The sequence below is a fragment of the Aquarana catesbeiana genome, linkage group LG05 (assembly GCF_042186555.1).
Source record: "Aquarana catesbeiana isolate 2022-GZ linkage group LG05, ASM4218655v1, whole genome shotgun sequence".
In the NCBI taxonomy this organism is placed as follows: domain Eukaryota; kingdom Metazoa; phylum Chordata; class Amphibia; order Anura; family Ranidae; genus Aquarana; species Aquarana catesbeiana.
The window spans coordinates 12755518-12783495 of NC_133328.1; the positions used below are offsets into that span (position 1 = coordinate 12755518).

Consider the following 27978-nt stretch of genomic DNA (forward strand, 5'->3'; position numbering starts at 1 on the left):
CTGGAGGATGGGGTAAACAGTTCAATCTCTGTATTTGCAGACGATACTAAGCTAAGCAGGGAAATAACTTCTCCACAGGATGTAGAAACCTTGCAAAAAGATCTGAACAAATTAATGGGGTGGGCGACTACATGGCAAATGAGGTTCAATGTAGAAAAAATGTAAAAATAATGCATTTGGGTGGCAAAAATATGAATGCACACTGGGGGGAGAACCTCTGGGGGAATCTAGGATGGAAAAGGACCTGGGGGTCCTAGTAGATGATAGGCTCAGCAATGGCATGCAATGCCAAGCTGCTGCTAACAAAGAAAACAGAATATTGGCATTAAAAAGGGGATCAACTCCAGAGATAAAATGATAATTCTCACACTCTACAAGACTCTGGTCCGGCCGCACCTAGAGTATACTGTCCAGTTCTGGGCACCAGTCCTCAGGAAGGATGTACTGGAAATGGAGCGAGTACAAAGAAGGGCAACAAAGCTAATAAAGGGTCTGGAGGATATTAGTTATTATGAGGAAAGGTTGTGAGCACTGAACTTATTCTCTCTGGAGAAGAGACGCTTGAGAGGGGATATGATTTCAATATACACATACCGTACTGGTGACCCCACAATAGGAATAAAACTTTTTCGCAGAAGAGAGTTTAACAAGACTCGTGGCCACTAATTAAAATTAGAAGAAAAGAGGTTTAACCTTAAACTATGTAGAGGGTTCTTTACTGTAAGAGCGGCAAGGATGTATAATTCCCTTCCACAGGCTGTGGTCTCAGCGGGGGGCATCGATAGTTTCAAGAAACTATTAGATAAGCACCTGAATGACCACAACATACAGGGATATACAATGTAATAACTGACATATAATCACACACATAGGATGTCTTTTTTCAACCTCACCTACTATGTAACTATGTTCTTTGACAAACCTCTGAGGGCTTCACAGAACAGTGGTATTTATACTGAGATTAAATTAAACACAGGTGGATTCTATTTACTAATTAGGTGACTTCTGAAGGCAATTGGTTCCACTAGATTTTAGTTAGGGGTATCAGAGTAAAGGGGGCTGAATAAAAAAGCATGCCACACTTTTCACATATTTATTAAGAAAAAATTTGGAAATCCATTTATTGTTTTCCTTCCACTTCACAGTTATGTGCCACTTTGTGTTGGTCTATCACATAAAATCCCAATAAAATCTGTTTAAGTTTTTGGTTGTAACATGACAAAATGTGGAAAATTTCAAGGGGTGTGAATACTTTTTCAAGGCACTGTATATGAAATTATAGATCTGATCGAAAGAGAATTTATTTTAATACTAGGAAAAGCTATTTCTAAGTACCAGAGAAAGAAGAGATGATACTGAGGAAGAGATGCAGAATTATCTTTTCGTGTAACATACTATGGTAACAGACTCTCTGTGTCTTGGTGTCTCCTCCAGAATGAAGACTTTGGTGGGTTTGCTTTTCCTGGGGTCGTTGGGTCTGGCTTGGTGCTGCGATGTTCCACCTGGAGGTAAGAATAATATAAAGGTAAAAAAGTACATAAAAATGACTTTGGTGCACGAGATGAGGAGGAGGGCCTGAATACACTCTTATGGCAGCAGTTAGGTAATCAAAAGAACTTGTCCGGGAAATTTTAAGCTTCTCCCTATAAGCAAATAATTTCTTTGCACTTGAAAGCACAAAAACAACTCTCTTATATAATGCCGGGAAAGCGCGCTTATTTATTTTTATTTATAAGTAACACAGACAGATGCTGGTATCACCTTGAGCTTAGCAGAAACCTCCATTGAATGCTTTACTCCTTTTATTATTATTCAACATGAATAAACAAAGGAAGGTGGTGGCTTCAGAATCAGCCAATCAGACACTTGTATTCTTTCAAAAGAACCAATCACACACATGTATATATTCAAATAGAAATACAGTAGTGACGTGTGCAGATGGTCATGTGCAGGGCCATGCGGCAAGCGTCTTGTGAGACAGAGAGTGTCTCACAATTTGAACACTACTTACATGGCTCTGAACACGATCGTGTGCACATTCCCACTGCTAGCAATGACGTGAGCCGTACTCTATCATGGCTCAGTGGGCCATAATTTTGCATGGTTATGCTATGGTTCCCATGTACGCAGATCTGCTAACTTAGGAGTGTAGATGCAGTCGCAATGAAGTGGCCAGTCCCTTGGTGAGGCATAAACAAACATCCTTAATAGAGCAAACAGATCTGCAGTGTCCACGGGAAGGTTTCCACAGCCAATGGTCTACCACCAACGTCTGCATGTGGGAACAGGCTCGCATGAGTGCATTACAGCAAAACTGACACTGGGGGACATCTGACAACAAACATTAATAAAATTTTCCACAACAGTTTCTCCTTTTTGTCATATGCTTCCATGTGTCCCTCGATGAATCTTGATCTTCTTTTTACACCTGGAAAAGAATCAGTCCTTACAGTCCATACGAGTTCATAACACGGCTTGACTTGTAGACTCTGTTCTTCAGAAGAGATGACTTATAGGGAGGACACGACATGGTGAGCTGTAGTAATCGCTGGTCGGTCTGGGATCCTCTGTGTCTTGTACGTGGGCTGGGCTTCAACCATGATCCGATGGAGAATAAAAAATCTCCAACGTTTCCCAAACCCTTAAAAGGATTTCAACCTTCACCAGCTATAGCTCTGGCTTTTCCTTGCAGGGATCTAGCCTTATCCATATGGGCCAGAACTTTGTCACTGGTATCCTCAATCCAGGTACAACAATCTTTTGCTATGAATTCACAGAAACCCCCCTTGGATGCCAACAGATAATCAAGGGCCATCTTTTCCTGTAAAAGAAGGGTCTTGATCTGTCTTTATTCCTGTGGGCAGTGGCGTAGCGTGGGGGGTGCAGAGGGGGCCGTGGCTCCGGGCGCAACATTTAGGGGGGCGAAATTCCACGCCAGTGTGTGAATACTGGCTGCCTCCTCCTAAATTCACTGCCCTGTGTCCCCACGCTCTGGACGCCATGTTCAGTCTCCGGCGCCCTGTGATTGGCCATATGGGGTCATGTACGGCGGTGGGGCTGGCCTGTCCATGATCGCGGTACATCCTGGAGTCCCTCCTCTGCACATGTTCAGTCTTCGGCACCCTGTGATTGGGTGAATGGGGTCATGTGCGGAGGCGGGACTCCAGGAGCAAGCGCGAGCGTTAACAGGCCAGCCCCGCCGCCGCACATGACCCCATACGCCCAAACACAAGGCGCCGGAGACTGAACACAAAAATTCGAGATTGTGAGCCGCCGCTGTCTCCTCCTCCTGCTCCCCTCCGGACCGATGGAAAACAAAGAAGAAAAGGTGAGACTCCCTCGTGATGAGAGTCGTGTTGTTGGCCCCGGAGGGGGACACGGTCTGGGAAGAGGGAGCAGCGAGCCAGAGAGAGTGAGTAGAAGAGCAGCTAGAGTCATGCAGTGTAGTGGTCAGTATAGGAATACTGTAGGTAGGATAGTGTAGTGGACAGTAAAGTGGTCAGTGCAGTATAGTGGACAGTATAGTGTAGTGGACAGTATAGAGGTCAGTGTAGTGGTCAGTATAGTGTAGTGGTCAGTGTAGTGTAGTGGACAGTATAGTGTAGTGGTCAGTATAGTGTAGTGGTCAGTATAGGAATACTGTAGGTAGGATAGTGTAGAGGACAGTAAAGTGGTCAGTGCAGTATAATGGACAGTAAAGTGTAGTGGACAGTATAGAGGTCAGTGTAGTGGTCAGTATAGTGCAGTGGTCAGTATAGTGTAGTGGACAGTATAGTGTAGTGGTCAGTATAGTGTAGTAATCAGTATAGTGTAGTGGTCAGTATAGGAATACTGTAGGTAGAATAGTGTAGTGGACAGTAAAGTGGTCAGTGCAGTATAGTGGACAGTATAGTGTAGTGGACGGTATAGAGGTCAGTATAGTGGACAGTATAGTGTAGTGGACAGTATAGAGGTCAGTATAGTGGACAGTATAGTGTAGTGGACAGTATAGAGGTCAGTGTAGTGGTCAGTATAGTGTAGTGGACAGTATAGTGTAGTGGACAGTATAGTGTAGTGGACAGTATAGAGGTCAGTATAGTGGACAGTATAGAGGTCAGTATAGTGGACAGTATAGTGTAGTGGACAGTATAGAGGTCAGTGTAGTGGACAGTATAGTGGACAGTATAGTATAATGGACAGTATAGAGGTAAGTATAGTGGACAGTATAGTGTAGTGGTCAGTATAGTGTAGGGGACAGTATAGTGTAGTGGACAGTATAGAGGTCAGTATAGTGGACAGTATAGAGGTCAGTATAGTGGACAGTATAGTGTAGTGGACAGTATAGAGGTCAGTATAGTGGACAGTATAGTGTAGTGGACAGTATAGAGGTCAGTGTAGTGGACAGTATAGTGGACAGTATAGTGTAATGGACAGTATAGAGGTAAGTATAGTGGACAGTATAGTGTAGTGGTCAGTATAGTGTAGAGGACAGTATAGTGTAGTGCTCAGTATAGTGTAGTGCTCAGTATAGTGGACAGTATAGTGTAGTGGACAGTATAGTGGTCAGTGTAGTGGACAGTATAGTGTAGTGGACAGTATAGAGGTCAGTATAGTGGACAGTATAGTGTAGTGGACAGTATAGTGGACAGTATAGTGTATTTTTATTCTGGGGTCTCATACCTCCAGACATCAAAAGTACCTTCCAAAGGAATACACCTTACTGTACCTTCTCTGACCATATATGCCAGTCCTTAAGGGGTCTCATGTCCGGAGCACCAAACCCAGACCTCATGTATTGTGCAGCTGTCTGACTGGTGTGGAACCTCATTTTTTTCCTACAACACACGAACGGCCAACATTACCCATGACGATTCGAATCACTTATGACGTGTCCCTGCGTCTAGGGCACCCTCGCACTAACTTTCGGAGCAGTACTGCCTAGCGACTATTTTTACAGTACTGGCACCGGCGTATTCCGATTATTATACACGGCCTCCCGTTATGCTAGCGAACTACTCCTCACATTTATGCTAATACAATCGCGCACCGGAATTCCGACTATTATGCAGGCCCGATCGGTCTCACGATATACAGGCTTCTAAACGCGTTCGTCAGACAACTACAAAACACCATGAAATCCTCCACTATTCAAAACAATATTATGGCTTCTATCTGTACCTAGATGTTACAACAATAACGTGGATGCCTCTTGTTTACTCTCTACCCAAAACTGTATTACAGTATAAAACTTCACAAAACAACTGGAATTAAATTTAAAAATCAAAATGGTTTCCATCATCCTTCCAAACACAAGTCCTTTTGTGTCAACATGCTTGTTTCAAAAGACCCCAAGCCTCTCCCACCAACTTCCTGTTGATGATCAATGGACAGAAAGGGGGAGGGGGAGGGATAGCCTGGAATAGCCTCATATTATGTCTATCAAGACATTAAAAAAAATCTATGGCCAACATCATATAGGAGACTTCAACAATTTAAAAAAACTGTTGTCCAGGAAAGGGTGGACTAAACCCCCATATTGCAAATGGGAGGGAATCCCCCGGAATCCCCATTGACTCCCATATCTCCCTGGGCAGTCAGACCACAAGTTTTGAGACCGAAATAAAACCCAAAACAATGTGGGGGGGCATGAATTGCCCTCTGAGGAAACTCAAAGAAAACGCCCAAACAATTAAAAATAAAAATTAAAAACACACACTGCTAAAAGTACAGAAACTCAGTTAAAGTTACTCTTACTATCTTTTGAAATTCAGTGCATAGTAGAGATTTCACTTAAAATCAAAATTCAATACAAAAAAACACAATGGTTTTAGTGAAAAAGTACAAAAATAGCTAAACCTGAAAATATTGAATTCACTTAAAAGGAAATGGTGCCTACACCATTTGCAATGACAAAACGGTGCCTTCGAAATCCAACAGTGGAAAAACAATTTAAACGAGTGAGTTTAACATTTAAACAAAACAGTTTTCTCAGTTCTCGGCGTCTCACCCCTCAAATTGGAGCAATTTCCACTCTGGGATGATTTACAGGCTAAACAGTATAAAATCCTTCAAATTAGGTTTCTCCCGTAAAACAAGACCAAAACTGAGCCTCTACAAACCAAAATCACCTTTTTTAACATAGAACAGACCGTACTACTCACACTAAACTTAGAAACCTGGCCCAAAAGCAGAGCAATTCCACCCAAAACACAGCAGACATGAAGTGACAGTTGCAACAAACGAAAATCAAGCCACAGCCACATGACTACAAGAAAATGGCCGATAAAAGCTGGGCCACATGGTGACTAAAAGAATCACATGGTGAAACAAATATTTGAAATGCAGTTGCTGATCCCACCAAAACCAGCACAAACCAAGATTTCTTCACTAGAAAACCAAAAACTGACTACACAATTGAGAATGCACACTTAACCATAGACACACACTTTAGGCTACATCAACCAGGGCCCATAGGAACACAAGCTATCCAATGAAACTACACATTCCTATCCACCAACGTTACATCGAACACAAAATAACACGGATTCAAACTTACACTTTTGTTCCCAAATAAAGATCATATCAGTTTCCACAGGAACAAGACATTGAGAAATACAAACAGCGAACAATAGAGCTCCCCCATGCTATTGCCCAGGAACCTGAGACCATCCACAGGGTGTAGCCCATTCAAGAAACAGCTCTCATTGTAAGTGCTTCCAGCAATGCATGGCAGCCCTTCCCCTTCTCAGCCACATGGCCACTTGAATATGCGGCAGCCATTTTCAAAACCAACATCAAAACGACCATTACTAAAAAATTTTATTACACTTATGGGGACATGTGTCTTTGTCCCATACAAGGGAAATAATCACAATTCATACATTTCTATTTCTCATATACATCACAAACTTATTACACAACATACAGTTACACAGCCTGCTCAGTCACACACAGCATTCACGTTAGGTTTGTATTAAATGGGAAATATAGAGGATTTAAATAAAGGTGCTCCCCCAATTAATAGACCTACTTACAATGACAAAAATATAACCTACAATTAAAGTCCCGTCATTATACAGAAAGCGACAAAAAAACATAAGGATCTTTGCCTAGCAGAACTTACGCCATACAGCGGACAGAGAATCAAGATCCCGAACACAGAACAGCAAAAATGTTCAAAAAAACTATGTATGGTTGTCTTACCATAGCCGGCCTTTTCTGGTTCTGGTTCTGGATGTCTTTTCCCACTCAAGGTCTGCTGAATTAGGAAGATCTGTTGGCTTCCTTTCTGGCCTGCCAAACTGGGAAATTTTAAGCTTCTCCCTATAAGCAAATAATTTCTTTGCGCTTAAAAGCACAAAAACAGCTCTCTTATATAATGTCGGCAAAGCGCGCTTGTTTATCTCCAAGTAACACAGACAGATGCTGGTATTACCTTGAGCATAGCAGAAACCTCCATTGAATGCTTTACTCCTTTTATTTATACTGTCAACATGAATAAACAAAGGAAGGTGGTGGCTTCAGAATCAGCCAATCAGACACTTGTATTCTTTCAAAAGAACCAATCACACGCATGTATTTACTCAAATAGAAATACAGTAGTGACGTGTGCAGATGGTCATGTGCAGGGCCATGCAGCAATGGTCTTGTGAGACACAAAGTGTCTCACAATTTGAACACTACTTACATGGCTTTGAACACGATCATGTGCACACTCCCACTGCTACCAATGATGCGCGCCATACTCTATCAAGGCTCAGTGGGCCATAATTTTGTATGATTATGCTATGGTTCCCATGTACGCAGATCTGCTAACTTAGCAGTGTAGATGCAGTCACCATGAAGTGGCCAGTTGGTGAGGCATAAACAAACATCCTTAAAAGAGCAAACAGATCTGCCATGTCCACGGGAAGGTTTCCACAGCCAATGGTCTTCCACCAACGTCTGTATGTGCAAATACGCTCGCATGAGTGTATTACAGCAAAACTGACACTGGGGGACATCTGACAACATACATTAATAAAAAATTCCACAATAAACTCCTTCAGGTATTTTAAAGAGATATGCAATAAAGGTATCAACAACACTCACCAAAAACTAGACCAATTCCAAAGTTTTTATACAGCCTATTCCTGTCTCTTATTCTTAGTAAAATATAACCATATAAAAATGTAAAAACACCCCATGAAAGTGGTTGACTTTTTAAACATTTGAACAGGCAATCATTGGCTTTTGATTGAAATCGTGTGTGTGGAGGTGCAGCGTGGTAAACACTCAGAGTCCGGTGGCAGAAAACAGAATTGTATTGAAATTGAAGTGCAGCAATACCCAACATGCCCAGTGAGAAGTCAACCCAACTGGGAGCGCTCACAGAATGAAGCAGCGAAGAGTAGGGATGAGCTTCGAGTTCGAGTCAAACTCATGTTCGACTCGAACATTGGCTGTTCGCCGAACAGCGAACAATTTGGGGTGTTCGCGGAAAATTCGAAAGCCGCGGAACACCCTTTAAAAGTCTATGGGAGAAATCAAAAGTGCTAATTTTAAAGGCTTATATGCAAGTTATTGTCATAAAAAGTGTTTGGGGTCCTGGGTCCTGCCCCAGGGGACATGGATCAATGCAAAAAAAAGTTTTAAAAGACGTTTTTTCGGGAGCAGTGATGTTAATAATGCTTAAACTGAAACAATAAAAGTGTAATATTCCTTTATATTTTGTACCTGGGGGGTGTCTATAGTATGCCTGTAAAGGGGCGCATGTTCCCCGTGTTTAGAACAGTCTGACAGCAAAATGACATTTCAAAGGAAAAAAAGTCATTTAAAACTACTCGCGGCTATTAATGAATTGCTGGTCCGACAATACACATAAAAGTTCATTGATAAAAACGGCATGGGAATTCCCCACAGGGGAACCCCGAACCAAAATAAAAAAAAAAAAAATGACGTGGGGGTCCCCCTAAATTCCATACCAGGCCCTTCAGGTCTGGTATGGATATTAAGGGGAACCCCGGCCAAAATTTTTTTAAAAATGTCGTGGGGTCCCCCTCAAAATCTATACCAGTACCAGACCCTTATCTGAGCACGCAACCTGGCAGGCCGCAGGAAAAGAGGGGGGGACGAGAGAGCGCCCCCCCCCCCTCCTGAACCGTACCAGGCCACATGCCCTCAACATTGGGAGGGTGCTTTGGGGTAGCCCCTCAAAACACCTTGCCCCCATGTTGATGGGGACAAGGTGCCTCATCCCCACAACCCTTGCCCGGTGGTTGAGGGGGTCTGTGGGCGGGGGGCTTATCGGAATCTGGAAGCCCCCTTTAACAAGGGGACCACCAGATCCCGGCCCTCCCCCCTGTGTGAAATGGTAAGGGGGTACAATTCCTTTATTTAAATGCTTCTTCTTTCTTCTATCTTCCTTCGGTTTCTTCCTCCATCTTCTTCTTCTAGTTCTTCTCGTTCTTCTGGTTCTACCTCCGGTGTTCTCGTCCTGCATCTTCATCCGCAGCGTCTTCTTCCCTTCTTCTCCTCGGGCCGCTCCGCATCCATGATGGCATGGAGGGAGGCTCCCGAGCAAGGGTTGTGGGGATGAGGCCCGTGTCCCCATCAACAGGGGGACAAGGTGTTTTGGGGGGGCTACCCCAAGCACCCTCCCAATGTTGAGGGCATGTGGCCTGGTACGGTTCAGGAGGGGGGAGCTGCTCTCTCGTCCCCCCCTCTTTTCCTGCAGCCTGCCAGGTTCCGTGCTTGGATAAGGGTCTGGTATAGATTTTGAGGGGGACCCCACGACATTTTTTTTTAAATTTTGGCCGGGGTTCCCCTTAATATCCATACCAGACCTGAAGGGCCTGGTATGGAATTTAGGGGGACCCCCACGTCATTTTTTTTTAAAATTTTGGTTCGGGGTTCCCCTGTGGGGAATTCCCATGCAGTTTTTATCAATGAACTTTGATGTGTATTGTCGGACCGGCAATTCATTATAGCCGCGAGTAGTTTTAAATGACTTTTTTTCTTTGAAATGTCATTTTGCTGTCAGACTGTTCTAAACACGGGAAACATGCGTCCCTTTACAGGCATACTATAGACACCCCCCAGATACGAAATTTAAAGGAATATTACACTTTTATTGTTTCACTTTAAGCACTATTAAAATCACTGCTCCCGAAAAAAACGGCCTTTTTTAAAAATTTTTTTTTCCATTGATCCATGTCCCCTGGGGCAGTACCCAGGTCCCCAAACACTTTTTATGACAATAACTTGCACTTTTGATTATTCATGTTCGTGTTCCATAGACTTTAACGGTGTTCACATGTTTGAACAAATTTTTTGCCTGTTTGCTAGTTCTGGTGCGAACCGAACAGGGGGGTGTTCGGCTCATCCCTAGCGAAGAGTAATAGTGGAAGGTCTCTGGTGTGCTGACAGAGCCTGTTTTGAGGGGCGGAATGTGGCCTGGCTGGACCATATCCAAGTGGGGAGGATTCTAGGAAGGGTGGCAGGTTCCTGCACTTTCCCTATCCATCTGGAACTTCTCCCTGATGCTAATCACTGTCCCTGACAGATGGGTGGCCTGTCCCTACTCTAGCCACACAGGAAATGCGCACCAAACCCAAGAGCCAGGTCTTGAATAGACTCCTACTGGCCCAAGATGGCCACCAATATCACATGGGATGCCAGCATCCAATCATATGCTGCCTCTCTTTGACTAAGGAGACCATAAAGGAACTAGGTTCCTTTTGACTTTCTCCTCCACTTGCATTGCCGCTTCAGATGAGCACCTCTTGCAGTGGAGAAAATAGACTGCACCTGCCTACAAGTGCCTACAGAAAAAGGTGATATGCTGGAAAAACCAACACAGGAACACATGGGAACACATCCGGACTGCCTGAGGAGGCTAACATACCGCACCCAAGGCCGAAATTAACCCCAGAAAAGACCGCGGAGCTGGCCTGTAATCCGGTCCGGCGGCCATCTTGCTACACCTGGCGATCCCCTGGTGAGTCTTCCTGGCCTCCCTGTGTACCCCAAGTCTGAACCCATATTAGGGGGGGCTTTTGGCAGTCCCCGCTGACAAGCTACACCTATATGAAACAAGAGGGGTTGGGGAGCGCTAAATAAGTGACCAAAAAATTAAATATATATATACCAAAGGAATCCTTAAAATGTGAGTAAATTCAAATGAAAAAATTCAAATGAAAAAATACCAGCCTGCCCATAAAAATAAACTTGAGTGAACAAAATTCATAAAACTGAATACCAGTGAACAATAATAATTGTGCAATTGTGACATGTGATGTCAAAAAAATATATTATAAAATAATTATATATCAAATATAAATTAGCATCAATAACAAAGTCCATCCAGAATTGGTGCAAGATCCTGATGTAAATCTTTGATAACAAAAACGTGCAAGATCCTGATGTAAATCTTTGATAACAAAAACGTGAGCAGCAAAATCCCTTCACCATCACTGAAAAAGATTCACCAATGTGCTCATAGAAATGGATGTCCGCTTACCAGATGGAGTTGACCAATTTAATTAAAAAAAGGTCAAATAGGCTTTAGCAAGATATTGCTTGCTGCAATGGAGAAAAATATACCAAACTCTTGTCCTCACATCACAGGGTCTCACGCATGGGATATAAAATAGATGGAGAGGAACCGAACATAGTGTAATACCATTTATTAGGAATAAAGGTAAAAACAGAACATAGCCAAATGGCTACTCACATAGAAGGTGCCATCGCCCGGCACTGAGGCTGGAAAGCGTATCTAAGGATGGAGAAATCCGATCTGTGGGAGAAGTTTCCCGGATAATCACGGCACAATGAGCACATTGGTGAATCTTTTTCAGTGATGGTGAAGGGATTTTGCTGCTCACGTTTTTGTTATCAAAGATTTACATCAGGATCTTGCACCAATTCTGGATGGACTTTGTTATTGATGCTAATTTATATTTGATATATAATTATTTTATAATATATTTTTTTGACATCACATGTCACAATTGCACAATTATTATTGTTCACTGGTATTCAGTTTTATGAATTTTGTTCACTCAAGTTTATTTTTATGGGCAGGCTGGTATTTTTTCATTTGAATTTTTTCATTTGAATTTACTCACATTTTAAGGATTCCTTTGGTATATATGTATTTAATTTTTTGGTCACTTATTTAGCGCTCCCCAACCCCTCTTGTTTCACATTCATGCATTTATGGAATTTTTTTCATTTTTTGCTTAGGGTGTAGCTGCTTCACTTATTTTTTCTTTTTTACATTATTTTTATCTGGCGCGGAATTATTTATTATTTATTCACAAGCTACACCTATAGCCTGAAGCCATCCCGTGAACGGAACGCAGCTCCGACTCCATTTATCCGGATCAGCGACCATCTTGCTGAGTTTAAAATAGGTCTGGTGAGAGATATACCGGAGCAGTGGGGGAATATGTCACCGCTGAAGAGGACCTCTGAGGCGGTGGACAAGTTGGCGAAATACCGCCATCAGGACCAAATTCCGCAGGCCAAAGAAGGAGACAGCAGGTGCTCGGCGGCGGTCCATCAGAGCGCAGACACGGCCAAGGTCTTAGATGCCATTGCATCGCTGCAGGGAACACTCACTGCCAAAATAGACGAGGTCAAGATCGACATCTCCCTCCTGCGCCAAGACTTATCCAAAGTGAAGGACAGGGTGACTGAAGCTGAGACGCGCATTGGAGCGGCAGAGGACAACCTGCACCCCTTGAGCCACACTACAGAGGACCTACAGCGCCAGATTCATCAACTACACGTACACCAGGATGATATGGAGAATCGTTTGCGGCGATGTAACCTCCGGTTCATCGGTCTACCTGAAAAGGCGGAAGGTACCAATCCTGCAGAATACCTGGAATCCCTTCTGATCCAACATTTTGGAAGAGAGGCCTTTTCCGTTATGTTTGCAGTGGAACGGGCGCACAGAATTCCAGCTAAACCTCCACCTGTGGGTGCCCCCCCCCCCAGAACCTTTATTGCCAAATTTCTTAACTTTAAAGACAACAATCAGGTTGCAGTGTTTCCGGATTTCTCTAATGAAGTCCAAAGAAAGCGGGCACAGTTCAAGGATGTTAAGAGGCGGCTTAGGGTGATACATCTGAAACATGCCATGCTGTTTCCGGCCAGACTGAGAGTGGAGGATGATGGTAAAGTCCTATTTTTTGAAGACCCCAGGGAGGCAGCACAGTGGTTGGATCGACGTGGACGTCCAGATGGATGATAGGGCAATCGGCCTCTTAATGTGAGTACTGATGACATTGACAGAGGTTGGTGGGCCCCATCTTTGCCTCATCAGTAACTTCCGCTATGGGGAGATAGTTCTATATCAATGCTCATTTTCTATCCAAAGGCCTCACCCCCTTCCTCCCCCCCCCCCCCCGGAGTCTGAAATCTCCCCCATTTTGAAGTCAAGAGACCCACTGCCTGGGTTGAATCCTTTGGGGGAGGTGGTGTACAGTATGTTGGTACCCCTGGAAACGAGACTTTGGAAATGAGGCCCACAGAATTTACTACCCTGAATACTATATTATTCCCACAGCATGGCACAGTCCAGGGGACTTTTATAGGGCTGAGGCCCCACAACATTATTTTACCAGGATGACTGTTTATCCTTGCAGCGTGAGTAACACTCAGACAGGAAAAGAGACACATTAGAATTGCCACGTGTCCTTTCCATGCTTCACACAGTGGAAAATCGCCCCCGTAATGTTTCCAACCCTTATATTTTTCTCCTTTTTTTCCCATTTGTTCTGATTTTTACAGCTCAGCAATTTCAAAGATCTGTACCTCCAGCCAATGTTGATGGCTGGAAGTTGAATCATGTACTGGTTGCAAGGGAATGTATGCTTCCACCAAGTTGGGGAGGTGAGAAGCTGGGAGGGAAGGAAAATGCCAGATACTTTGATCTGCGCATTGGTAATGTTAGCACCGTTGTGCAATTGTTATATACTTGGAATGTTACTGAACAAGCACTTAATACACATGTTGTATGTTTAATAGGTCACAAAATGATGGTGTTATTACGGGTATTGGGGGGGGGAGTTGCCCTGCCCATGCAAACGTAATACATATGCAAACAAGCACCATGGCAGATGTTAAATTTATGGTGTGGAATGTGCGGGGCCTGAGAGACAAGATTAAAAGGACAGCAGTATTGCGATATCTGAAAGGTCAGAAAGTAGATATTGTTGTACTGGTGGAAACACATGTCACAGGCCACTTACAAGCAGCCCTAAAGCGTCCTTGGGTGGGGTGGGCATACCACAGCACCCACACAAATATGTCTAGAGGGGTAACGGTGCGAAATCCACACCATTTGAGTTGGTTTCCATTGTGTCGGATCGGCAGGGCAGGTACCTCTTTCTGCATTCATTGGTGGGAGGAGAACCCTTGCTGATATTGGCTAGTTATATCCCCCCACCATACAGGTCAGATGTGGTTACAGAGGGCCTTGCATTTATAGCGCAATACCCATCCATACCAGCAGTGTGGTTGGGGGACTTCAATCACACTATGACTCCATCCCTGGACAGGCCAGTACAGGATGAACCCAGTCGGGGCGAACCACTGCACACTAGGCTATATCGCACACTGGAGGACTTTGACCTTATTGACGCAGGGAGACATGCAAATCCCACGACCAGAGCATACACCTGCCACTCATTAAGCCATAACACTATGTCCAGGATCAATTACATACTTGTTTCCAGGGCCCTATTGCCCTATTGCCCAAGATTACAGGATCAGGATTTGCTCCTAGGATCCTATCAGATCACTCTCCGTGTTGGCTGACGGCATCTCTGCGGTCAGCCTCTCCTGATAGGCATTGGCGTTTAAACCCTCACTGGCTATCCCTTCTACCGGATCATGATTCCATAACTAGGGAGCTGCTTTTCTTTTTCGAAAAGACACAGAGACCTTATGCCCTTAACACACACTGGGACGATTTTAAAAACCATGCTCGCAGGATCTTGTCCTCCAGAATAAATAGGCTTAAACGAGAGTCAAACACCATACTCCAACTCACGTCAGACAAACTACTGGACTTAGAGGTGGCCTACAATTCCAACCCATCCTGTGAAAACTTGAACAGAGTGAAACTGCAGACACGCCTAGTCACACAACTACATATAGAAAAGGCAAAACAACGTGTCTTTTTTGTAAACAGAGAGTATACGAACAGGGAGAGAGGGCCGGGAGGCTGTTGTCGTACTTGGCCCACATGGACGAGAAGCCCCCACTCGTAGTGTCGCTTGCGGACCCAGACGGACGTAAAATAACAGACCCGGGACAAGTGGCGGCCCGATTTAGACAATTCTATAACAATCTATACAAATCTCAGTGCACATACACTCAAAGGGAGATCCATTCATACTTAGCCTCCATACAGTTCCCCCAGCTGCACCAGGAGCAGGGTGAGCAGCTATTACTGAGCATGAAATTACAGAGGCGATAGCACAGCTAGCCAAATCTAAATCCCCGGGGATGGACGGATTGCCTCTGGAGTTTTATGTAACATATATAGATATCTTGGTCCCAAGGCTAAAAGAACTATACCAATCCATTTTTGATCAGAACTCACTCCCTGAATCTATGTAGGAAGCCCAAATCATAGTCCTCCCCAAACCGGGAAAAGACCCGCACTTCCCTGAGTCCTACAAGCCGATATCACTACTGCAGGTAGATATCAAAATCTTAGCTAAAATCCTGGCCTCTAGGTTAAACACCGCCATTTTAACATTAATTCACAAGGACCAAACGGGATTTATGCCGGGGAAAAACACAGCCATGAATATCAGGCGACTCTATATGAATATTCAGGCCCGTCATGATAACTCAGGAACGAGGGTGGTGGTGGCGTTAGATACCGCTAAGGCTTTCGATTCCGTTGAGTGGCCCTATTTGTGGGAATGTTTACATAATTACGGATTTGGGTCACGCTTTATCAAATGGGTACAGCTCCTATATCAAACACCCAAAGCGAGAATCTTTGTGAATGGCTGGCTCTCGGAGCAGTTTCCACTAGAGAGGGGTACCAGACAGGGATGTCCCCTCTCCCCTTTACTGTATGCGCTGGCGGCTGAACCGCTGGCCATTGCTATTAGAGCACACCCTGATATTCAGGGTCTGCTCCGAGGCCCCACAGTCGATAAAATAGGAATGTATGCCGACGACACCATACTATACCTTGCGGATCAGGGACCATCACTCCAGGCTGCTTTAAAGCTTATCGAACAAATGGGGGGATACTCGGGTCTGCGTATAAACTGGGACAAGTCCCAGATTCTTCCAGTGGATGTGTTCCCTCCTCCCCTCACGTCCCCTCCATTACCACTTGCCAGGGTATCCAAGATTAAATACTTGGGGGTGGAGGTGACTAGAGATCTGGTGGATTACATTCCTTTAAATATAGCTCCCTTGTTTAATTTACTGAAAAGTAAAACGCAGACATGGTCTAGATTACCTATGGGGGCGTTGGGCCGTGTAAACTTAGTTAAGATGATTATACTGCCCAAGATTATATATCTGGTATGGCATGCCCCTCTATATATCCCCTTAAAACTTTTCAAACAGATGGAAGCTATTTTAAACTCATTTGTCTGGGGGCAAAACAGACACAAACTAGCCTGGCAAACCCTAAAGAACCCCACAGACATGGGGGGCGTAGCCCTCCCGGATTTGCAGGATTATTACCTAGCCTCGCAACTTTCCCATATGTACCACTTTCACACGTCGGAAATGCAGCGATATAGATCTTTGGTCTGTGACAAACCGGGACACCCGATGTTTACACCAATTCAGGCTATTCTACGTGGGAAAAGAGCACCAGGCCCCACTGTGCGGTACAACTCGGGCATGTTGCTACACCACCAAAGAATTTAGGAAATGCCTCTTAAAAAGCAAAATGTGGGGAAATTTCATTCACACACCCCATTGTGGCTTAATAATATGATGCCGGAATTGGAAACGATTCCAGATTCAATAGTCTGGGCTAGGTATGGAATACTATATCTCCATCAGGTCATATCCACATCCGGGCTTAAGCAATTCCAGACACTTAAGGAGGAGTTTTCCCTTCCACACCATCTAGCATTCAAATACTTACAGCTCCGTCACGCGCTTAAAACCCAGTTACCGAGTTTGGAACTAGAAATGGAGCCCCCCCGTGTTGGGTATAATTCTAGGAGATGACCCCTCAAAGCTAATATCACTCCTGTACTACACAATTAGACAAAGGGGAGTAGCAGCTGCGTCACACAAAGCTAAGACGCAATGGGAACAAGATATAGGACCTATAGATGACGCTGACTGGAACGAGATCTTAGAGGGAACCAAGACAGTATCTCCCAAGATGTTGGATAGACTGACACAAATATATATAGTTCATAAGGCCTATCTGACACCTTTGAGATTGGCGAGGTTCCAGCACACGCCGGATCCCACGTGTCGCTTATGCAGAGCTGATCCAGGTTCATTTTACCATCTCATATGGAGCTGCCCTGTTGTTCAGACTTTTTGGGCTCAGGTTATCCGTTTCCTCCATGACAATATGGGGTCCCCTGTGGTGCTGGACCCTAAGTTATGTATATTGGGGTTACTGCCAGATGTAGAGGTGGATAAGTATCACACAATATTCATCTCTGAAACTATATTTTTGGAGCGTAAGGTTATAGCTCAGAGATGGATGCAGAATGTACCCCCCCACGATACAGATGTGGAAAAAAGCAATAAACGATATCCTACCATTGAAGAAACTGATCTATGCACACAGGGGATCTTCGCAAAAATATTCTAAGATATGGGACAGATGGTTGTGGGATGGGGAGACCTGTGTTTAGTTGGGTCATAACCGGTGAGGTGCTTCTCTGCATCCGGGGCATAATTTGTTTACAGGTTGGATAAATGGACTAATCGATTCACCACACCTACGGATATAAGAATTCATATCCTACAAAACTTTTGTTTATTGAATTTTGCTGTCATGTTATGTACTTGACTTTCCTTGTATTTGTGTACCCAAATAGCTTGTAAAATGTATTTTATATCAATAAAGTTGTTTTTTTCCAAGTAAAAAAAAAAAAAGTGGTAGCAACTGGGAACACTTACAGGATGAAACAGCGAGGAGTAGTATTGTAAGGTCTCTGGTGTGCTGACAGCGCCTGTTTTGAGGGGCGGAATGTGGCCTGGCCGGTTCATATCCAAGTGGGGAGGATTCCAAGAAGGGTGGCATGTCCCTGCACTTCCCCTTACTAATCCGGAACCTCCCCCTGATGCTAATCACTGTCCCTGACAGATGGGTGACCTGTCCCTACTCTAGTCACACATGAAATGCGCACTTGAATAGACTCTTACTGGCTCAAGATGTCCACCAATGCCATATGGGATACCAGTATCCAATCAGATGCCACCTCTTTGTGACTAAGGAGACCATAGGGGAACTAGTTTCCATTCGACTTTCTCCTCCACTTGCATTGCCGCTGCGGATGACTACAAGTGCCTATAGAAAAAGGTGACATGCTGGAAAAACCGACAACATAGAAATTCATTTTCATGATCCATATTTTTCATTTGGTTAAAATAAGTATAACCCTAAATTTACCTGGAAGCTGATTTTGCACTCTCCAGCTATAGTAAATCAATCCCACTGTCTCAGTCAAATTATTGACAACATTGCAGTTTACAGTTCTTTTTTTGGTGAAGGCCCCTTTAGAACAATGGAAATACTTTGTACACGATGTATAATTACTGAGTGTGTTTTTGTTTTTCTTTCTTCAGCCACAAATATCGCCAGAAGCGGGGAAGCCTCGCAGAGTTCTGATTATCCGATCCAGCCAATTGGTTACGCTAAAAAGGCCATTGATGGTGTGATAGATACCGACTGGTATCATGGCTTCTGTACCCACACAAATCAGGACCCATCACCCTGGTGGAAGGTAGACCTGAAACAGAAATACAAAGTGAATGTTGTTGTAGTCACTGGACGAACAGACGGCTCAATGGGACGGATGATGGGTGCTGAGGTCCGAATTGGAAATTCTCCAGACAATAACAACCCGGTGTAAGTACCACGGGGACAGGACACTGTAAGGTTACCTGTGTCAATGGGCTTTGGGCTTGTGTCGATGGCATCAGTTTGAGAGGCTTCAGAGATCATTCAGAATTCATTGACAGGCGCATTTGACCTTTTCTGATCTGCATTGACCTACTTCAAGAGAGTTTTGCCTTCTCATAGACTTGTATAATAATAAAAAAACACATCTGATGCAAACAAAAGCCCAATGACAAAGGTCCTAAACACCACTCTGAACCCAAAATAAGAGACATTACTGCATGACTGGATTTGACCTATGAATATATTTAAAGAGAAAGTAAACATTCTAAGAAAAGGGTTGGTCTCACAGGGGTTCCCACCATCATATTAGACACAAATGAGGTTTATATCAAACCTCCTGGCTTCCTCTTGCAGAACTACTTCTCAGGCCTCAAGCATAGGTTTTTAGTAGGGTTGCCACCTCATCCCTTTAAACCTGAACACATATTAATTACACAGGTTCTGTGGCTGATTAAGGTGGTAATGAAACTCACTTGGTGCCTTATCTGCATGTCTGCCTCAGAACCTGTGTAATTCATATGTGTTCGGTTTTAAAGGGATAAGGTGGCAACTCTAGTTTTAAGTCTGGTCCCTCACATCATCTCTCAGCACCGCTGTGCTTATGTGCAGCCCTGCACCTCTCGGCTCTTTCTCTTGCAGCTCCCTGCTTCTCTATCCCACTCCCTTGATGCTGGACAGGGACCTTTTATCTCCCGGATGGACCCCTAAATGAATGTCAGGCCCATGATTATGCAGGTTGGTCATACCAGCATACACAGCCTGATGGCCTCCAGTAATACCTGATCCCAGGGTTAGAGACTTTTTCCTTTCCTGAGCTCTTTGAAGTCTCTGGACTCCAGAACCCAATCTAAGAATTCTAAAACCCGAAGGAGACTGGAAACACAATTTTCTCTGCTCAGAACAGATATTCTGGAGCCCCACAATTTGCATCTAAGAGAACCCAGTGTGCCATTTACTTCTTCTAATACTGTGGTAGGGCCAAGCACTATATATACACTCACCAGCCACTTTATTAGGTACACCATACTAGTACCGGGTTGGACCCCCTTTTGCCTTAATTCTTCGTGGCATAGATTCAACAAGGTGTTGGAAACATTCCTCAGAGATTTTGGTCCATAGTGATGTAGCGCATACTCCCGAAGGAGCGGCTGATTAAATGTTATATCCGTAATTCACGTCTACCACCCAACCCTCGCAGCCCATAGATTTACAAGTCACAGTCCTTAGTGCTTTTTCACATGCTTTATTCAACAACACAAACTGGGATAGGAGAAGGATTGACTCTGAGATGCTCTTTCGTTACATTATCATCTTTTAAGTGATTCTTGCAGGGATCAGTTGCGGATAGTTAAGAAATCATCCTCAAATGATCTCTTAAATCAGGGAATTTGGAAGTAGATTTTTATAGAGAATAATTGATAAAGAGTCACTCTGAATAACTTCTTCATCTATGTGACTTTTGAAGAACTGTCCGTATCTCTATATATGTGCTTGCAGCTTCACCGCTACCTGTTTGCCACTACTTCCCATCTGCATGGTACTTCCAAGTTGAGCTAAAGAAGAGTCACTCTGAATAACTTTTCCCACTTGACTGATTGGAATCCCCGGGGTATTGCTGAACCCAAAGTCATAGGCCATAACTGCCCATCTCACTGACTTGTGCACTAACAACCCTCAGCCTCTGGTAGTACCGTTTCCCTTGGGCTTTCACTCACGTGATCAACAGTCCATGTGCCACTCATAAACAATCGATCGCCCAGTTTCCTTCCACTTTGTTGCTACTTCTCCTGCAATGATTCTTAGCTCCTTTTCTTCTTTGTGACCCGCTCCCTTCCCCGCAGGGGCGGCCAGGCCCGGATTTACTCCCTTTGCCGCCCCAAGGCCGGGTCCTTCAATGCCGCCCCCCCCCCCCCACACACACACACACACACACATAAACACACACACCACGTCCTTTATCGGTGACTTCTACAATAGATCAATTAAAAACATATCTCCATACACGAGAACACTGAAAATAACTGGCTTTAATTGTACAGACTAAAAATACTTCAGGGTAAGCGTGCGAGGGGTAAGGATTTTTCGCAGGCAATTGTTCAAGGCAATGGCTGGTGTTAGTGCTTCAATCATCCCCGGCACCATGGTTGTTATGGTGTCAGGATAATTGAAACACATTATTTCTATCATTACATTGTAATATAAACTGAAATAGTTCAACTCACCATAATGCAGAATCATTGGGAGCCCTGAGCGTGTCACTTGCCACCATCTCTTGTCACTTGCCACTATGCCTGCCACCAGATGGGGATGTCACTTGCCACTATGCCTGCCACCAGATGGGGATGTCACTTGCCACGCTGCCTGCCACCAGATGGGGATGTCACTTGCCACTATGCCTGCCACCAGATGGGGATGTCACTTGCCACTATGCCTGCAACCAGATGGGGATGTCACTTGCCACGCTGCCTGCCACCAGATGGGGATGTCACTTGCCACTATGCCTGCCACCAGATGGGGATGTCACTTGCCACACTGCCTGCCACCAGATGGGGGATGTCACTTGCCACGCTGCCTGCCACCAGATGGGGATGTCACTTGCTACGCTGCCTGCCACCAGATGGGGATGTCACTTGCCACGCTGCCTGCCACCAGATGGGGATGTCACTTGCCACTATGCCTGCCACCAGATGGGGATGTCACTTGCCACGCTGCCTGCCACCAGATGGGGATGTCACTTGCCACGCTGCCTGCCACCAGATGGGGATGTCACTTGCTACGCTGCCTGCCACCAGATGGGGATGTCACTTGCCACGCTGCCTGCCACCAGATGGGGATGTCCCTTGCCACCATGCCTGCCACCAGATGGGGATGTCACTTGCCACGCTGCCTGCCACCAGATGGGGATGTCACTTGCCACTATGCCTGCCACCAGATGGGGATGTCACTTGCCACTATGCCTGCCACCAGATGGGGATGTCACTTGCCACGCTGCCTGCCACCAGATGGGGGATGTCACTTGCCACGCTGCCTGCCACCAGATGGGGATGTCACTTGCTACGCTGCCTGCCACCAGATGGGGATGTCACTTGCCACGCTGCCTGCCACCAGATGGGGATGTCACTTGCCACGCTGCCTGCCACCAGATGGGGATGTCACTTGCCACTATGCCTGCCACCAGATGGGGATGTCACTTGCTACGCTGCCTGCCACCAGATGGGGATGTCACTTGCCACCATGCCTGCCACCAGATGGGGATGTCACTTGCTACGCTGCCTGCCACCAGATGGGGGTGTCACTTGCCACGCTGCCTGCCACCAGATGGGGATGTCACTTGCCACCATGCCTGCCACCAGATGGGGATGTCACTTGCCACCATGCCTGCCACCAGATGGGGATGTCACTTGCCACGCTGCCTGCCACCAGATGGGGATGTCGCTTGCCACGCTGCCTGCCACCAGATGGGGATGTCACTTGCCACGCTGCCTGCCACCAGATGGGGATGTCACTTGCCACCATACCTGCCACCAGATGGGGATGCCACTTGCCACCAGATGGGGATGTCACTTGCTACGCTGCCTGCCACCAGATGAAGATGTCACTTGCCACCAGATGGGGATGTCCCTTGCCAATGTTGTCATGCTGCCTGCCATCAGAAGGAGGAGGGCGGAACAGTGGTGCGGGCAATGAGAGATGTCATCTTTCTCCCACGCCGCCGCACCACTGACACTACTTGCTACTGTACTCTCAATTTTTTTAAAAATGGCGCCGTGCGGCGAAATCACGCTACTGCGCATGCGCCGCCCGGCCGAGCGCTTACGAGCTTTCCCGAGCCCGGCTGGCTTCGGAACGGCGCATGCGCAGTTGCGTGGTCGGCTCGCGGCCATCTTTTCTATGGGCACTGGTGCCCATAATAGACGTTAATGGGCAGCACGAAAGGGGGGGGGGCGGCCGCAAAGTCGCTGCAGGAGTGGTGCCGCCCCTACACCACTGCCGCCCCGAGGCCTGGCCTCGGTGGCCTTGTGGCTAATCCGGCCCTGGGGGTGGCCAACGACACCAGCGATTACATGCTGTGAAGTGTCGTCTATTCCTTCATGGAGGACCGGTTCTCCGTTCCCCCTTTACTGCAGGGGAAAAGCTCCAATTGTTCAAGGCAATGGCTGGTGTTAGTGCTTCAATCATCCCCGGCACCATGGTTGTTATGGTGTCAGGATAATTGAAACACATTATTTCTATCATTACATTGTAATATAAACTGAAATAGTTCAACTCACCATAATGCAGAATCATTGGGAGCCCTGAGCGTGTCACTTGCCACCATCTCTTGTCACTTGCCACTATGCCTGCCACCAGATGGGGATGTCACTTGCCACTATGCCTGCCACCAGATGGGGATGTCACTTGCCACGCTGCCTGCCACCAGATGGGGATGTCACTTGCCACTATGCCTGCCACCAGATGGGGATGTCACTTGCCACTATGCCTGCAACCAGATGGGGATGTCACTTGCCACGCTGCCTGCCACCAGATGGGGATGTCACTTGCCACTATGCCTGCCACCAGATGGGGATGTCACTTGCCACACTGCCTGCCACCAGATGGGGGATGTCACTTGCCACGCTGCCTGCCACCAGATGGGGATGTCACTTGCTACGCTGCCTGCCACCAGATGGGGATGTCACTTGCCACGCTGCCTGCCACCAGATGGGGATGTCACTTGCCACTATGCCTGCCACCAGATGGGGATGTCACTTGCCACGCTGCCTGCCACCAGATGGGGATGTCACTTGCCACGCTGCCTGCCACCAGATGGGGATGTCACTTGCTACGCTGCCTGCCACCAGATGGGGATGTCACTTGCCACGCTGCCTGCCACCAGATGGGGATGTCCCTTGCCACCATGCCTGCCACCAGATGGGGATGTCACTTGCCACGCTGCCTGCCACCAGATGGGGATGTCACTTGCCACTATGCCTGCCACCAGATGGGGATGTCACTTGCCACTATGCCTGCCACCAGATGGGGATGTCACTTGCCACGCTGCCTGCCACCAGATGGGGGATGTCACTTGCCACGCTGCCTGCCACCAGATGGGGATGTCACTTGCTACGCTGCCTGCCACCAGATGGGGATGTCACTTGCCACGCTGCCTGCCACCAGATGGGGATGTCACTTGCCACGCTGCCTGCCACCAGATGGGGATGTCACTTGCCACTATGCCTGCCACCAGATGGGGATGTCACTTGCTACGCTGCCTGCCACCAGATGGGGATGTCACTTGCCACCATGCCTGCCACCAGATGGGGATGTCACTTGCTACGCTGCCTGCCACCAGATGGGGGTGTCACTTGCCACGCTGCCTGCCACCAGATGGGGATGTCACTTGCCACCATGCCTGCCACCAGATGGGGATGTCACTTGCCACCATGCCTGCCACCAGATGGGGATGTCACTTGCCACGCTGCCTGCCACCAGATGGGGATGTCGCTTGCCACGCTGCCTGCCACCAGATGGGGATGTCACTTGCCACGCTGCCTGCCACCAGATGGGGATGTCACTTGCCACCATACCTGCCACCAGATGGGGATGCCACTTGCCACCAGATGGGGATGTCACTTGCTACGCTGCCTGCCACCAGATGAAGATGTCACTTGCCACCAGATGGGGATGTCCCTTGCCAATGTTGTCATGCTGCCTGCCATCAGAAGGAGGAGGGCGGAACAGTGGTGCGGGCAATGAGAGATGTCATCTTTCTCCCACGCCGCCGCACCACTGACACTACTTGCTACTGTACTCTCAATTTTTTTAAAAATGGCGCCGTGCGGCGAAATCACGCTACTGCGCATGCGCCGCCCGGCCGAGCGCTTACGAGCTTTCCCGAGCCCGGCTGGCTTCGGAACGGCGCATGCGCAGTTGCGTGGTCGGCTCGCGGCCATCTTTTCTATGGGCACTGGTGCCCATAATAGACGTTAATGGGCAGCACGAAAGGGGGGGGGCGGCCGCAAAGTCGCTGCAGGAGTGGTGCCGCCCCTACACCACTGCCGCCCCGAGGCCTGGCCTCGGTGGCCTTGTGGCTAATCCGGCCCTGGGGGTGGCCAACGACACCAGCGATTACATGCTGTGAAGTGTCGTCTATTCCTTCATGGAGGACCGGTTCTCCGTTCCCCCTTTACTGCAGAGGAAAAGCTCCGTTGGTTCCCCGGAGGGGAAAACCTCCCTTCCCCCTCCAGGAACCAGGCTGGCCTCCTTCGCTCCTCAAAGCAGGACTGCAAAACGAACCTCCCTGGACACCACAAGACCCCCTTTTATATGAGAGTCCCGGGTATTCCCAAGCAGATTAATGACTGGCCGAGACTAGCATTCACCACATCTAGATGCCTAAATGCATTGAGTTGCTGCCATGTGATTGGCTGATTAGCAGTTTGTGTTACCAAGCAATTACCTAATAAAGTGGCCAGTGAGTGTATACCCTAGAAACAAATAAAAAAATTCCCTCCCATAATAAATCTCCAAGCCGCAACAGTGATGTTGGATGATGACATATGCATTCACTGTGCACACATTCAATTCTCACATTATTGACTTGCAATGTCATTCAAATTCTTGCAAACCTCTGAAAATGTCACTGTGGTGCTAATCAGTACTCCTGTCAACCCAACTTAGTCTTTATCTTAAAATAGAACTAAAGGCAAAACATATTGTTCATGTTGGATAGAGTAAAGGAGGGTTTGCCTTCTTTGACCCACTTGGGAGATTTCCCTTGACTTCCTGTCCTAAAGCCACAATAGGATGTAAGAGGAAATCCCTCCAAAGGGAGGAAATATCTTGTTGCCACCAGAACTAGTGTCCCAATTTAAAGATTTTGCCTCCATTCCTGTTCTGGTGACAACCCAAATTGTGGGACTTTCTTTCATTTTCATGCTTTGTGATAATGGTAAACAAGACAAATAGAGAATATCCCTAATGGGGCATAAGCAGTGATAAAAACTGGGGAGGGGTTCTAATCCCTCCCCACTCTATCCAAAATTTGGGACAAGCTTGGGAAAAAGACAGGAAAATATATTTTTTGGTAGCTTTTTTATTATTGGTTCCCAATAAAAATCAAGGTAATAAAAAAAGGTATCCAGATTTGATACCAACTAAAGCCATTTCTGTCCTGAAAAAAATTATGTCTAATATATTAGAATAGACCAGTGGTCTCCCAACTGCGGCCTTTGCCTGTATCTAGCCCACTAACTGATGCCAGTGAAGGGACGCCTTTCCCCTATGGACACCATCAATGGGGCACTATTCATTTCACTGGTATGATTAATGGGGCACTATTCCTCCCAATAAAACCAATGATGGGGCACTGATGCCAGGGCATTTTATACTTCCAATGGCTACAGTCCGGCCCTCCTAAAGCCTGAAGGCCAGTAAACAGACCCATTGATAGAAAGTTTGGAGACCCCTGGAATAGACTATAAATCCAACAAGCAATAACATACAGAACCAAGACATCAAGAGAAGAAAGACTCTGGGACGCAAGGGGATTTAGGGAAAAAAACGTCCAGTGGGTAAATAGCTTTTGTTCAATTGTTGAGACTAAGTTGGTAAGACCAAGTCCCCCCAGAAATCACTCTGTTCATCTCTATTGCCTAGTTATTGTATGATTTTGTGCTTTTTAAAGGCTAAGTTCACTTTTTCTAGAAAATAAACCATGCAGTCGATGGGATTTAGTAGATATTAAAAAGGTGTGCAGCTTTGTAAAATATTCATTATCATTATAGTTGTACCAGTAGGCCATTTAGGTCCCTCCAAAAACCTGAAAATACCCCCCCCCCCCCCCATGTACTATCTTGTCGCAAGGATGTGAAAACCATTGGACTTTCACTCCCCACTTCCAGCATTACAAGAGTGAAAAAACAATGATTTTCACATCCTTGCAACAATGCAAGACGTAGAGGTTGCTATCTGAGAATTTTTCAGTCGGGCTTCTGGAGAAACCTAAATGGCCAACAGGCATGACAATAAAATTAATGAACACTTTGGGCACCTTTAGTAAACCTCCTCCAAGTAAACAAGTGTAATCTCTGTTTCATTCTGTTGATTCTTGTTTGTTCTCCACAGGTGCGGTAAGGTCACCCAAGTTTCTGATCCTAAGACAATTTTCTGCTGTAATGGAATGGAGGGTCAATACGTCAGTGTGGTGATCCCGGGGCGCACTGAATTCCTGCACTTGTGCGAGGTGGAGGTCTACAGTGATGTCGTAGCTCAGGAGAATCATGTCTGCTGGTAAACCTCAGAGGACCACGACAGAAGGAATCCTAAAGTTCATCATCAAATTTCATGTCCATCTCAGTGATACGTCTGTTCTCCTATCTAGCTAGAGGAGGACATTTTCTGCTCTATACCTTGTAATCCTGTTTTAAGAAACTCTTTACAGACATCTTTCAAGAAATTGAAGAAATTTTCATTATACATAAAAATGATGTGTATTACACGTAGGGGACGGTTTAGAAATGTTTCCACCAAAGAGTCACCCAACTTTCATCCAGGATTCACCCATTTTTCCAGTTGAATCCAATTATGTGAATCTTGGGTAAAGTTTGCGTGATTCTTGTGGGAAAGCATTTATGAATAGACCACTTAAAAGTTAGCTAAAGTCATCTAGTTTTGGATGAAGTGTAGAAGGTTTGGAACCACTGCTGTCTGTGTCCTCATTGGGGAAATTTGCTTTACAGTATATATTTGTCCCGGTGACGATAATCAGAAAGATGAGAAACCTCAAATGTAAGACGTTCAAACTTGTTCTGGTGATGATTGTTTCCTTACCTAGGTGCTTACTAAAGACAATAAAGTTTCTTTCACACTATCTTATTTTTTTCTGCGTC

General features: G+C 46.0%; 1 protein-coding gene across 1 annotated transcript; it reads left to right on the forward strand.

Moving 5' to 3' along the window:
• Nucleotides 1-1396: 1396 nt before the first annotated feature.
• LOC141145752 (fucolectin-like) lies at nucleotides 1397-27964 on the forward strand. Its single transcript, XM_073632634.1, has 3 exons — nucleotides 1397-1508; nucleotides 18772-19054; nucleotides 27215-27964. Exons 1-3 carry the CDS (start codon nucleotides 1397-1399, stop codon nucleotides 27381-27383), a joined length of 564 nt encoding a protein of 187 aa, XP_073488735.1. The 3' UTR covers nucleotides 27384-27964.
• Nucleotides 27965-27978: the final 14 nt, after the last annotated feature.